This window comes from Saimiri boliviensis, chromosome 2 (assembly GCF_048565385.1).
Source record: "Saimiri boliviensis isolate mSaiBol1 chromosome 2, mSaiBol1.pri, whole genome shotgun sequence".
NCBI lineage: Eukaryota > Metazoa > Chordata > Mammalia > Primates > Cebidae > Saimiri > Saimiri boliviensis.
The window spans coordinates 216,627,736-216,639,083 of record NC_133450.1 but is presented as its reverse complement, the minus strand read 5'-3'; the positions used below and the strand labels follow the sequence as shown (position 1 = coordinate 216,639,083).

At 44.1% G+C, this 11,348-nt stretch overlaps 1 protein-coding gene across 5 annotated transcripts in view; it reads left to right on the top strand.

The window, feature by feature from the left end:
* Positions 1 to 1,167: 1,167 nt before the first annotated feature.
* DENND1A (DENN domain containing 1A) overlaps positions 1,168 to 11,348 on the top strand; it is a 546,222-nt gene continuing 536,041 nt past the window's right edge. For 4 of the 5 annotated variants that reach the window (XM_039474808.2, XM_039474809.2, XM_039474807.2 and 1 more), the window contains exon 1: positions 1,326 to 1,411. In XM_039474808.2, coding sequence (XP_039330742.1) covers positions 1,395 to 1,411 — 17 coding nt within the window. In that variant the 5' untranslated portion in view covers positions 1,326 to 1,394. Of the gene's footprint in view, positions 1,412 to 11,348 lie in introns of all 5 variants that reach the window. The other variant, XM_074395320.1, reaches the window with a different exon arrangement.

Genomic DNA, 11,348 nt, shown 5'->3' with positions numbered 1-11,348 from the left:
AATATTAAAAGTCTCTGTCTTTGGACTTGTGGCCAAAGGCACCACCCTAAAGCCTAACTATGTCACACGTGTCTGTAATTATTCAGTATGAACACTAATCTTGGCTTCACCAGTTGCTAGTTATGTGACCTTGGGAATGTGCCTCAGTTTCCTCTTTGTAAAACAGGGATGAACATAGGATTATTATGAGGATTGTTACTACTGATGCGCAGATATACTGTATCTGATTCAGAGGGCACTTGCTCACATTTAAAGCTACCACTAAATGTGGCTAATGGAGCTGTCATTAGCGCTTTCTTTATGATTCCTCTGGGCCTAGAGGGGATGAAATTGAGGTGCTCATGGAAGTGAGCCCTGAGGGGAATGAAATTGAGGTGTTCATGGAAGTGAACCCTAAGGGGGAGCAGGGGTGGGGAGCAGGTTGGTGATCTACGCTCTCAAATCCTTTTGTTGTGGTAACAGGAGTCTTCCATATTGCAGTCCCCTAAGTGGCTGATAAAGGGAGGCAGAGGTCTTCAAGGGGAGGTCAGAGCTGAGCCACCACGTGGGGCCACGAAGCCCCCAGATGGCTTTTCTGTAGGTATGTGGGGTCTCCTTCAAGGTCTAACGGGAAAGGAAGAGGAAAGACCTTCAGGTGGGGAAGCGGACAGTATGATGCAGAAGAGGTTCTGCACGGAACTTACTGGAAGGTGCGGGATGTTAAAGGGAAAACATGCTTTCATGGAGGCCTGGGTGGGAGACATCAGCTTTCTGTGAGAAGGGCTAGGTGAGACGCCTCCAAGGAGAGGATGGGTGACAGTTTCTTTAACGGTCTCCATGGGAGGATTAGGGTCTCTTCATGGCGGCTGTGAGTGGAGGTTTCCAGAGAAGCACGCTGCTGTGGAGCTGTGTAAGGGCCTGCACAGGTCGGTACGCCAGAGTCCTCCGACGGCGCCGGCGCCGGGAGAGACGTGCGGGTGACCGCGCTCCCGCCCCACCCTCGCCCTCGCCCTCGCCCTCGCCCTCGCCCTCGCCCTCGCCCTCGCCCTCGCCCTCGCCCACCGCGGCTCCGCCGCCCAGCCCATGCGAGCGGACTACACTTCCCAGCAGCCTCCGCGGGGCGGCGGCGGCGGCAGCGCGGGCGGGAAGGGCGGCGGTGAGAGGCGGAGGGGGCGGCGCGCGCCGGGTACGCGCGCCGGCGACCATGGCGTTCGCCGGGCTGGAGCGAGTACATTAACCCCTGGAGGCGGCGGCGGCGGCGGCGGCGAGGGAGCGAGCCTCGAGCGGGCGGGCCCCAGCCTGAGGGAAGGGAGGAAGGGGCGGGGAGAGCGCCAGAGGGAGGCCGGTCGGCCACGGGCGGGCGGGCAGCGCAGCGCCGAGCGGGGCCCGCGGGCCCATGAGGAGGCCCGGGGACCATGGGCTCCAGGATCAAGTGAGTGCGGCCGGGCCGGGCGGAGCCGGGCCGGGCGCGGGGCGGCGAGGCCGGGCCAGGGCTGGCTGCAGGCCGCGGGCCGCGCGGGGGACTTGTTGCCGGGACCGGAGGGGCGCCCCGCGTGCCAGCGTCACGCGGGGAGGGGGACGGTTGCCATGGCGATCCAGGGAGGCGCGGGGGCGGGGTGCGCACAGGGTGGCAAAGCGCCGGGGGCCAGGTGTCCCCTCCTCACCTGGGGGCCGGAACACCTGAGATTACAGGGCGGCCCCCACTCCGGGTTTACGGAGAGCCCCTGAAAATGGTCCTTCAACTGTGGGTAGGGGGAGTGGGAAAGCCCCAGAAGCACCTCACCGAATGGGCATGTTTGGGGCTCCCCTGAGAGTTGGCAGGTCCCGAGAGGTTGCAGCCTGGCCGCTTGAGGCCTGCGGCCCCCACAGAAGGCGCCTGAGATTCTCAGAGGGAGGGGCCATTTATGGACTTAAGATGTGGATGGTCGGGGAGGAAGGCCCGTTTCTGTTATTTCCCCCCGCTTATCTGTGAAAATCTCCACGCAGCAAGGTCCAAAGGCTGTAAAGGAGGATACCTCTGTGTTGTAACCGAGCACCTGATCTTGATAATCGTTGGAAAGGCTTTGTAACTCAATCTGGCGAATTCCCTCACTCATTCATTCACCTGGAGTTCCCGGTGGAGGCTTAGCTTTCCAGGGAAATTGTTAATACATCTAACTTGAGAATCCCCTGAAACATTGTTGCCCTCCTTGTAGAGACTTAGAAGTTGACTTTGGAAAGTTCAACTCTTAAGCGGTCCAATTTGGGTGTGTGGCTTTGGACTCTATCTCCCCTTCCAGTCAGGTCCTCATGTGGCCTCTCCCTTCTTCTGCCCCAGAACTTGAGATGTTTTATCTCTAATTACTAACAAATGTTCACTTTTTCTCTGTGACTAATAGAATTGTTTAAGGGCATTAAAAAACAGGTTGACAGCATAGGCTTTTCTGTAAAACAACTTTCCTAGTACACTTTAAACCCTCTTACAGGAAAATCTGTGGAATGTGTTTATTTCAGCGTTTTGAGAATTGTACTAGGGAAGTTTGAAAGAAGGGCCTTAAGGGCGAAATCTAATAATTATTCAAACATTGCATCTCATGTCCAGGTGATGCCCGTGCAGTGTGACCCTTGCCCAGCTGTGCAGTCAGCTGTGTGATTAGATGTCTCATTTACAAAACATGTATGAGATAGCTTCAGCAGCCCTGAGACATCTGCTAAATGAAACTAGGAAAGTTTGCTTATGATAACAAAAATGAAAGAGTTGCATGAGCACTTTGTTAAATCTTTATTTTTGTGGAAATGAGGAAAAAGTTAGAAACATGCTCCAAACAAGAGCTTGAGAGGCTTGGGAGGTAAAAGATGTAGTTTGTAAAACATTGGGATTAAAGAGGCACTCAAGTGTAGTTCCTGCTTCCAAGTAAGAGTTGTAAACTTGGATTTCAATAGCACTTAGAAACACTTTCCAGAAGCCATCTTAGAGTTGCAGAGTATGCGTGAGGACACTTACCCTTCTTGTTACAGAAAAGTTCAGAAACTTGCCTAACACGAGGCAGTGAATATCTAAACCAGCGTTAAAATCCAGCGGGTAAAAGTTCAGATGGCTAGCCCGTCAGATCTTTCTGTTGCTCTCCAAGGTATCGGGATGACAAAGATTTCTCAAGTGTGTTTTGTGGAACCCATCACTAATTCTGAGCACTTGGACGAGGGAATTGTATTGTAAAAGGCATGGAATTGTATTAAGTGTAAAATGAGTATGAAGAATAGCCTTATTGATCTTGAAAGTAGACTATGCTGTGATAAAAACTTAGACTTGGGAAATATGTTAGCTTGTGGTGAAACCGAAAAAGATGAAGAGAGAAGTTATGAAAAGCAGTTGTGATTTATAGTGACTGTTGATTATGCAACTTCTGCTTGTAGCTAGGAATGGGGTTGGAGAGGAAATTGCCCACCTAAGTGCTCCTCTAGTTGTTGGAGAAAACAGAGCTTTGGTTACTAGTGGTAGGCTATTCTCTCCTGGCAGGGCATTCAAGGTGTTCTCCTGGCTGTGGTGAAACTAAGGGTGCAGGTTTCATTGAATAAGACAGTCTTGGAAGCAGGGGTAAGGGGGAGGGGTTGCCTTTGTTTTGTCTTGCTTATCTCTGATGTAGCAAGTCAGTTGACTAGGTGGAATCAGATCTAGGTTCAAATTCCAGCTCTTTTTAATGCTAATTATGAAACTTCACATAGACCGCCTTTTCAAACTCAGTTTCCCTGAAGGTAAAATGGGGAGGACTGTGTCCAGGTTATAGGGTTATTATGAGCAATGAACACAGTATCGATATAAATGCCAGGTCGATATTAAAAACTCAGTAATTGTTAGATTTTTTTCTTTTTTTATCTTCTGTATCAAAAGACTAAGAACATTACTGTATATGAGAAATGTCAGAGAAAGGTATGTTTAAGGTAATGGAAAAGAAAATTTTCATGATCGAGGAATTAGACTGTTAACATGCAGAGTAGGGCTTAACATTGTCTCATTATTAAAAAATAAAAGTTGATTAAAAACAATATTGTGTGCAGTTGTGAAGCTGATGTCTGTTGTGTGATCAGTGGTAAAGCATGTGAGTTGCTAGGCACAGGTGTTGAGATTTAGTGTTTGATCAGACTTCTCTTTCAAGCTTAAGCCTGGTTGAACACAATCTCTGTCAGGTACCATGGAAATCCTTAGTGTGAACCATTTCATGAAACTCTCACTACTGTCCAGTGGTGGTGATGCTATTTATTAACCACATTTTTCAAATGAGAGAATGGGAGTTTATAGGCCTAAGATCAGATGCCATCCCCCGGAAGCCTGCCTTGATGCCAGTTTCCTGTTGCCACCCCCACCCCCTCCTATTCCAGTCTAGGCCAGATGCCCTTCCTCTGTTTCTGTGGCCCCTTGTGTTTATCGCAGTCACAGTGCTAAATCTCGTTTCTTTTCTGTCTCCCATACCATGCAGGACATAAACTTCTTGAGAGCAGGGACTGTCTTTGAGTTCCCTGTATCAAACTCAATGCCTGGCACGTGCTTGTTTAAGAAGAGTTCATGGAATGCATTTAAGAAATATGTTAGGATCTACATTAAGATCCTAATTAAGACTCTGAGTTCTCTGAGTTGAGCATACATTGAGTTAAAAAAATTTAAACCTTTGAGGAAGAAGAGTTTTGTATTTTATAAATTTTTAAGGCAAATTGTACTGGTTTAGGCAGGCCTTTCCTTTTAGTAGAGTATTTAGTTCATGTTCTTCTCTCTTTTTTTTTTTTTGAGATGAGAGGGAATTTTGCTCTTGTTGCCCAGGCTGGAGTGCAATGGCTTAATCTTGGCTCACTGCAACCTCCACCTCCCGGGTTCAAGTGATTCTTCTGCCTCAGCCTCCCAAGTAGATGGGATTACAGGCATGTCCCACCATGCCTGGCTGATTTTCTATTTTTAGTAGAGACAGGGTTTCTCCATGTTGGTCAGGCTGGTCTCCCAACTCCCGACCTCAGGTGATCTGCCCACCTCAGCCTCCCAAAGTGCTGGTATTATAGGCAGGAGCCACCACACCCTGCCTCATGTTCATGTTAATAAAGGAACATTGTCTTGCCTCAAATCAACAGCTAATGGACAAAAAAAGAAGGTCACCAGTATGCAGGTAGCACCCTGGAAACCTAAATCTTAAACCTTTGTGGACATTTATCTAGAAGAATAAATAGAGCAGTGGTAACTGACAATCTTCGACAGGTATGTTTAAATCTTATTTACTGTTTGAATGATCCCAGTGGACTGGAATGTGGTTACTATGAAGCAATTTAACTGATAATGCAGACACACAGCAGGAAACTATGTGGCAGTTTAATATTGCTTGTGGTGACATCCTAGAAATTGCTTCCAGGCACCAAGTGCAGGAAGTGGGTTGTAAGTAATCGAAGGAAGTTTTCTAAGTGAGTTTGAAGAAACCTGACATTTATGGACTCAGAGAAAAGCATATTCTAAGATTTGGAGGCATAGGAACAGGGCAGGGCAACTAATTTGGCCTTGTGGTAGTGATTATTCCCATTAGCCTGTGTACCTGTCTTCTGTCCCTGTCAAACTGTGACCTCTGAGGTTAGTAACCAAGAAATTTATCCATTTATTCATCCATTCACCTACTGTAGAACTAAGAATATTAAGCATTTATTAAATATTAAGAATATTTAAAATACTAAAAATAAACTAAGAATATTAAGCCAACATGTCAGCCATTATTACCATAATTAGTAGTAATACTGTGCCTAGCAGTGTGCTAATTATTAGGGACACAAACATGAAAAATATTTTTCTTTAAGCTTTCTAAAGTAGTGGAAACAAATGTAAAACAAAAACAACCCCCTTCAGACTCCCTCCCTACCAAAAAGAAAAACAAAAACAAAAACAAGTATAATACGGTATAAGTTAATTGCAATGGTGGAGATGCCACTGGTGATGAATAGGTGAGTAGGTGAAGAAGAGACTGTCTTCTGGGGAAGAGGGTGGATCGGGAAAGGAAGGCTTCACCAAGAGATCATGTTTCAGCTGAGACATGGGTAGGGGTGGGTGGTTAGCAGAGGGAGTGGAGGCAGTAGTGCTGGTGGTGGTATCAGCAGAGGAAACAGTACGTATGAGGACGTGGCATATTAGGGAAATAAAAATAGGATCATTTGTTAGGCACTTAAATGCCAGGAATTGTGTTAGACTGAGAATTACAATGGTGAACAATACACATTCATTCCTCATGGTGCGTACAGTCTTGTGGACCTGACATGAAAAAACCAAGTGAATTCACAGAAAGCTTATGTGGATGTTTGGAAGCACACGATGCCTCTGAGAGAGAGTGATTGGAGTGACTGTCCTATTTTAGATAGAGTGGCGAGGGAAGGCCTCACCGTGGAGACGACATTTGAGCTGAGACTTAAAGGATGAGGAGGTATTAGTCATCTAAAGAGACTAGGCAAGTCTTTTTATTCCAGGCAAAGGATAGAACATTCCCAAAGCCCTTGAGGCAAGAAAACCCTAGGCATATTTCAGGAACAGACAGAAGGCCAGTGGGTTTGAGTAGTGACTGACGGCAGAGAGGCTTGTGGTGAGGTCAGAGGAAGAGAGCATGGGCAGGGCCTTGTAGGTTGTGGTAATCGGAAAACTTGAAGATATGAAATTTTATAGTATGTTAAGCTTATAGCATAAGATTCACATACTATAAGGTTTGCTTTTTTTTTTTGTTTTTTTTTTTTGGAGACACAGTTTCACTCTTGTCCAGGCTGGAGTGCAGTGGCACCATCTCGGCTCACTATATTCTCCGCCTCCCTGGTTCAAGTGATTCTCGTGCCTCAGCCTCTCGGGTAGCTGGGACTGCAGGTGCCTACCACCATGCCCGGCTAGTTTTTGTATTTTTAGTAGAGACTGGTTTTCACCATGTTGGCCAGGCTGGTCACAAACTCCTGATGATCTGTCCACCTTGGCCTCCCAAAGTGCTGGGATGACAGGCATGAGCCCAGCCCTAAAATTTACTTTTTAAATGGTTTAAAGTATATTCACAAGTGTGATTGATTACAAATAATTCCAGAACTTTTTCATCACCCTGGAAAGAAACTCCATGCCTGTTAAGACACCCCTCATTTCCCCAAACCCTTCAGTCCTAGTCAATCACTAATCTACTTGCTATAGATTTACCTATTATGGACATTTCATATATTAATAAATAGAATCATATGTAACCATTTGTGCATGGCTTCTTTCACTTAGCATCATTTATCCATGTTGGAGCATGTATGAGTATTTCATTACTTTTACTGCTAGGTAATATTCCATTGTATGAATATACCACATTTTACCCAGCCATTTGTCAGTTGTTAGGTATTTGAGTTGTTTCCCTTTTTCATCATTGTGAATGATGTTGCTGTGAACATTTTGTGTGAACATACATTTTTATTTCTCTTGGGTATATACTTAGGAGTAGAATTGCTGGATTGTATGGTAACTCTGCATAACATGTTTATAAATTGTTTTCCAAAGCAACTGTACCACTTTGTGTAAAGTGGTATTTTATAGTGGTTTTGATTTGGCCCAAATGAGTTACATAGAAAAGGTCAGAGTAGATGGAGGTAGGTTTCTCAGAAGAGGTTGGAATTTGAATTGCTAGAAAGGGGAGATTTGGAGAATGGAGAGGGATTACCAAAGGAAGAAGAGTGGAAGTTATATGACTTAGAAATGAGGATAAACCCGTCTCGTTTCAGTATAGAGGAGCGATCTCAGCTTATGATAGCTCTACTCTAGTCTGTTTTGACTGTTCTTTAAAGGATCTCATTGCCAAAATGTGCAAGAGGGTTGCTTTTTCTTGAGGCTTGTCGTATAGCGCAGTTGACTTATCTCTGGTTTGTGATGAGACCAAGAGTTGGAAGTGACTTCCTTTCCAGGCCTTCTCCCTCTACTGCCTCTTCCCCTCTTCCCTTTCTCCACCGGTGCTGTCTTCCCAGTCTCCAAAGGTGAATGTAGAAAGACTTAGAGTGGTGGAATAAAAGTCTCTTGGAAGACCAAGCTTTCCATTATTAGTGTTCAGTCAGCCACTTGAATTTTCATGACTTTTCTGGAAAATATATTGCTGCTACTCCATTATTCTTCTCTTAGCCATTGTAGTAAACTTAGAGGGGATTGTATAGCAGATAGGAAGGTGGAAACAGGAGGTAAGACCTGGAGGATTGCTCTAGGAAAGTATGTTTGCATTCAGTTACTAAATCTGTGTAAGTTCCTGGTTGGAGTTCCGGTTGCAGTTGCAAAGGCCCAGCCTTTTTCCTGGCCCTAGGGAGAACTAACCTCTGGCTTCATAAAGTCCTTTTTGCTTAAAAGGGCTTTGTGGGGACATGGAAAGATGAGGAAGCAAAATAAACAAAATGAAGTTGTTTTGTTCTCTACTTTTATTGAAATTAGTACCCATTCTTTCTAAGTATTCAGGACTTGAAAACAGCCAAATAAAATAAGAAAAGATACATTAAAAAATGTGTGTGTGTCTATACACACACACACACACACACACACACACATACACATACACATACATACATACATATATTCCTATAGAAAAGAAAGGTGTCATTCCAAAAGTTCACTTCTAAGTTCGTTATGGCATTTAGAATGTGTTTTCCGCTTAGAGATACTGTTATGTACAAATCAGTGACTGTTGAGGGCAAGGGCATTCCAGGTAGAGGGAACTGTGTATGCGAAAGTCATGGGGAGATAAAAGGTAAAGCTGAAATATAGGATATGAGGATAAAGATTATAGGAGAGGAAGCTGAAGAAGTAGGCATGTGCCAGTGGGATATGATGCCACTGAAGGGTTGAACTGGGGATGTGATGTGATCGGATTTGGGTTTTAGGTAGATTATCTGGCAGCAGATAATCTCTAAACTGGCAGCAGCAGTTTAGAGCAGGGATATCTCTGGCTTGTACAAGATGATCCATTGGAACGTGAGAAGACTATATTAGAAATTGCATTTATTTTTAAATCAACCTTCAAAGTTGTTTTTGTATTTTTAATGTATGTATTAGTATAGTAAGGCATTATAATTTATGGATATTTGTCAGATCTATGCTCACTTTTTTACTGATAGAAAGAACTCATTAAAAAAAATGGGAGGCCACTGGATTGTGGAACTGTATAATAGTTTTTACTGCTGAAGTTCAAGGACCAGAGTAAGGTTTTGGCAGTGTAAAGGAAAGGAATGATGGGCTGGCATGGTGGCTCATGCCCGTAATGCCAGCACTATGAGAGGCCCAGGGGGGTGGATGGCTTGAGTCCAGGAATTTGAGACCAGCATGGGCAGTATGGTGAAACTCTCTCTACAAAAAAAAAACAGCAATTAGCTAGGTGTGGTTGCGTGTATCTGTGGTCCCACCTACTTGGGAGGCTGAGGTGGGAGGATCACTTGACCTCCCACAGAGCTCAGGAGACAGGTTACAGTGAGGCAGGATCGTGCCACTGCATTCAAGCCTGGGTGACAGAATGAGACCCTGTCTAAAGAAAAAAAAAAGATGGATTTGAGAGATTTTAAGTAGAAATGACAAGACTTGGTGACAAATTACATGTAAGAGACAGAAGAAGAATCAAAAATGATGTGCCCAGGTTATCAGAGTTATGTTACAAATGGAGTATTTGTCAGGTGAGGACTAGTTATGTAATGTTTGCTTTTCTGAGGAAAAGTGAAAAGTTATAATTGGGATAAGGCATTTTAGTCTGCAGTGAGAAAGGAAGGAATCTTTGAGGGATCTATAGTGAATGTGTATGCTTTATTAAATAAGTAAGACTTAAAGTGGACTGGACCAGATTGCTGAAGGGCAATCTGTTCATGGTAGATTTAGAGACGGGGGATAAAAATACCTTTTGAAATCACTTTAGCCACAGGAAAGGTTTCAGGAGTGTTGCACTGATCTTGCCTACACTGTATAAATAAATGGAAGGAAGGAAGGAAACCAGTCTAGAGAAGATGAAGTTTGACTCCATGCTGGCAGTTCTTATACTCCAGGGTGTGAGAGGAGCCAGAGGTATGTGAGCATTGGAATTTTGAGACCCCAGAACTATACATTCTTCCTCTGAGTTCTAAATTTCTGAGCTTCAGGTTTAAAAAAAAAATTATAAATGGAAGGAAGCTAATAAATTCGCCTAGAGGGTTGTTGTGATAATTAAAAGAGATCATGTGCCTAGTTCTCAATGGAGGTAACTGTTTAGTAAATGCCAGCTATCATTGATATTGCTTGGAGAGGATAAAACACAGTTGCCTGAACAACCTGGAGTTAAAAATAAGTTAAAAGACAGTAAGTATGTTCTTTTTTATAGTATTACAGTTTTTTTGTTTTTGTTTTTAAAAACCAAAGTATTTGCTTCCTTTCAGTAGGAATGTTAGGATGACGTGTAGCGTTTTTTACTAAATTTATTTGAAAGATTGAGATGCTGATATATACAAATCACTATTGCTCTTGTTGGTTAGGAAGAAAGGAAGCCTGTAGTCTACTAAGACAGATAAGATGAGCATGCAAACAATTAGAATGAATAACATTTAAGAACACTTATGCCCCCAGCCAGGCCTGGTGGCACATACCTGTAATCTCAGCACTTTGGGAGACAGATGGATCATTTCAGGTCAGGAGTCCGAGATCAGCTAGGCCAACATGGCGAAACACAGTCTCTACTTAAAAAAAAAAAAAAAGAAAAAAAATTACAAAAATTAGCTGGGCATGGTGACGCACGACTGTAGTGTCGGCTACTTGGGAGGCTGAGGCGTGAGAATTGCCTGAACCTGGGAGGCGGAGGTTGCAGTGAGCCAAGATTGAGCCACTGCACTCCAGCCTGGGCAAAAGGGCAAGACCCTGTCTTGAAGTAAAAAACAAACAAAACCACTTAATGTTCTGCTTATCATAAATATTGGAAATTTTTTCAGTTTTATAAAAGGTTTATACAAATACTTTATCTCTGTTTAACTGGTTCTACTGTTCAGTCTTTTTTATTTTAATTTTTATTTAAGTTCTGGGACACGTGCACAACATGCAGGTTTGTTACATAGGTATACATGTGCCATGGTGGTTTGCTGCACCCATCAACCCATCATCTACATTAGGTATTTCTCCTAATGGTATCCCTCCCCTAGCCCCCACACCTCTGACAGGCCCTGATGTGTGATGTTCCCCTCCCTGTGTCCATATATTCATTCCCATTGTTCCTGTGTTAGTTTGCTGAGAATGATGGTTTCCATCTTCATCGATGTCCCTGCAAAGGACATGAACTCATCCTTTTTTATGACTGCATAGTATTCCGTGGTGTGTATATGTGCTGTATTTTCTTTATTCAGTTTATCATTGATGGGTATTTGGGTTGGTTCCAAGTCTTTGC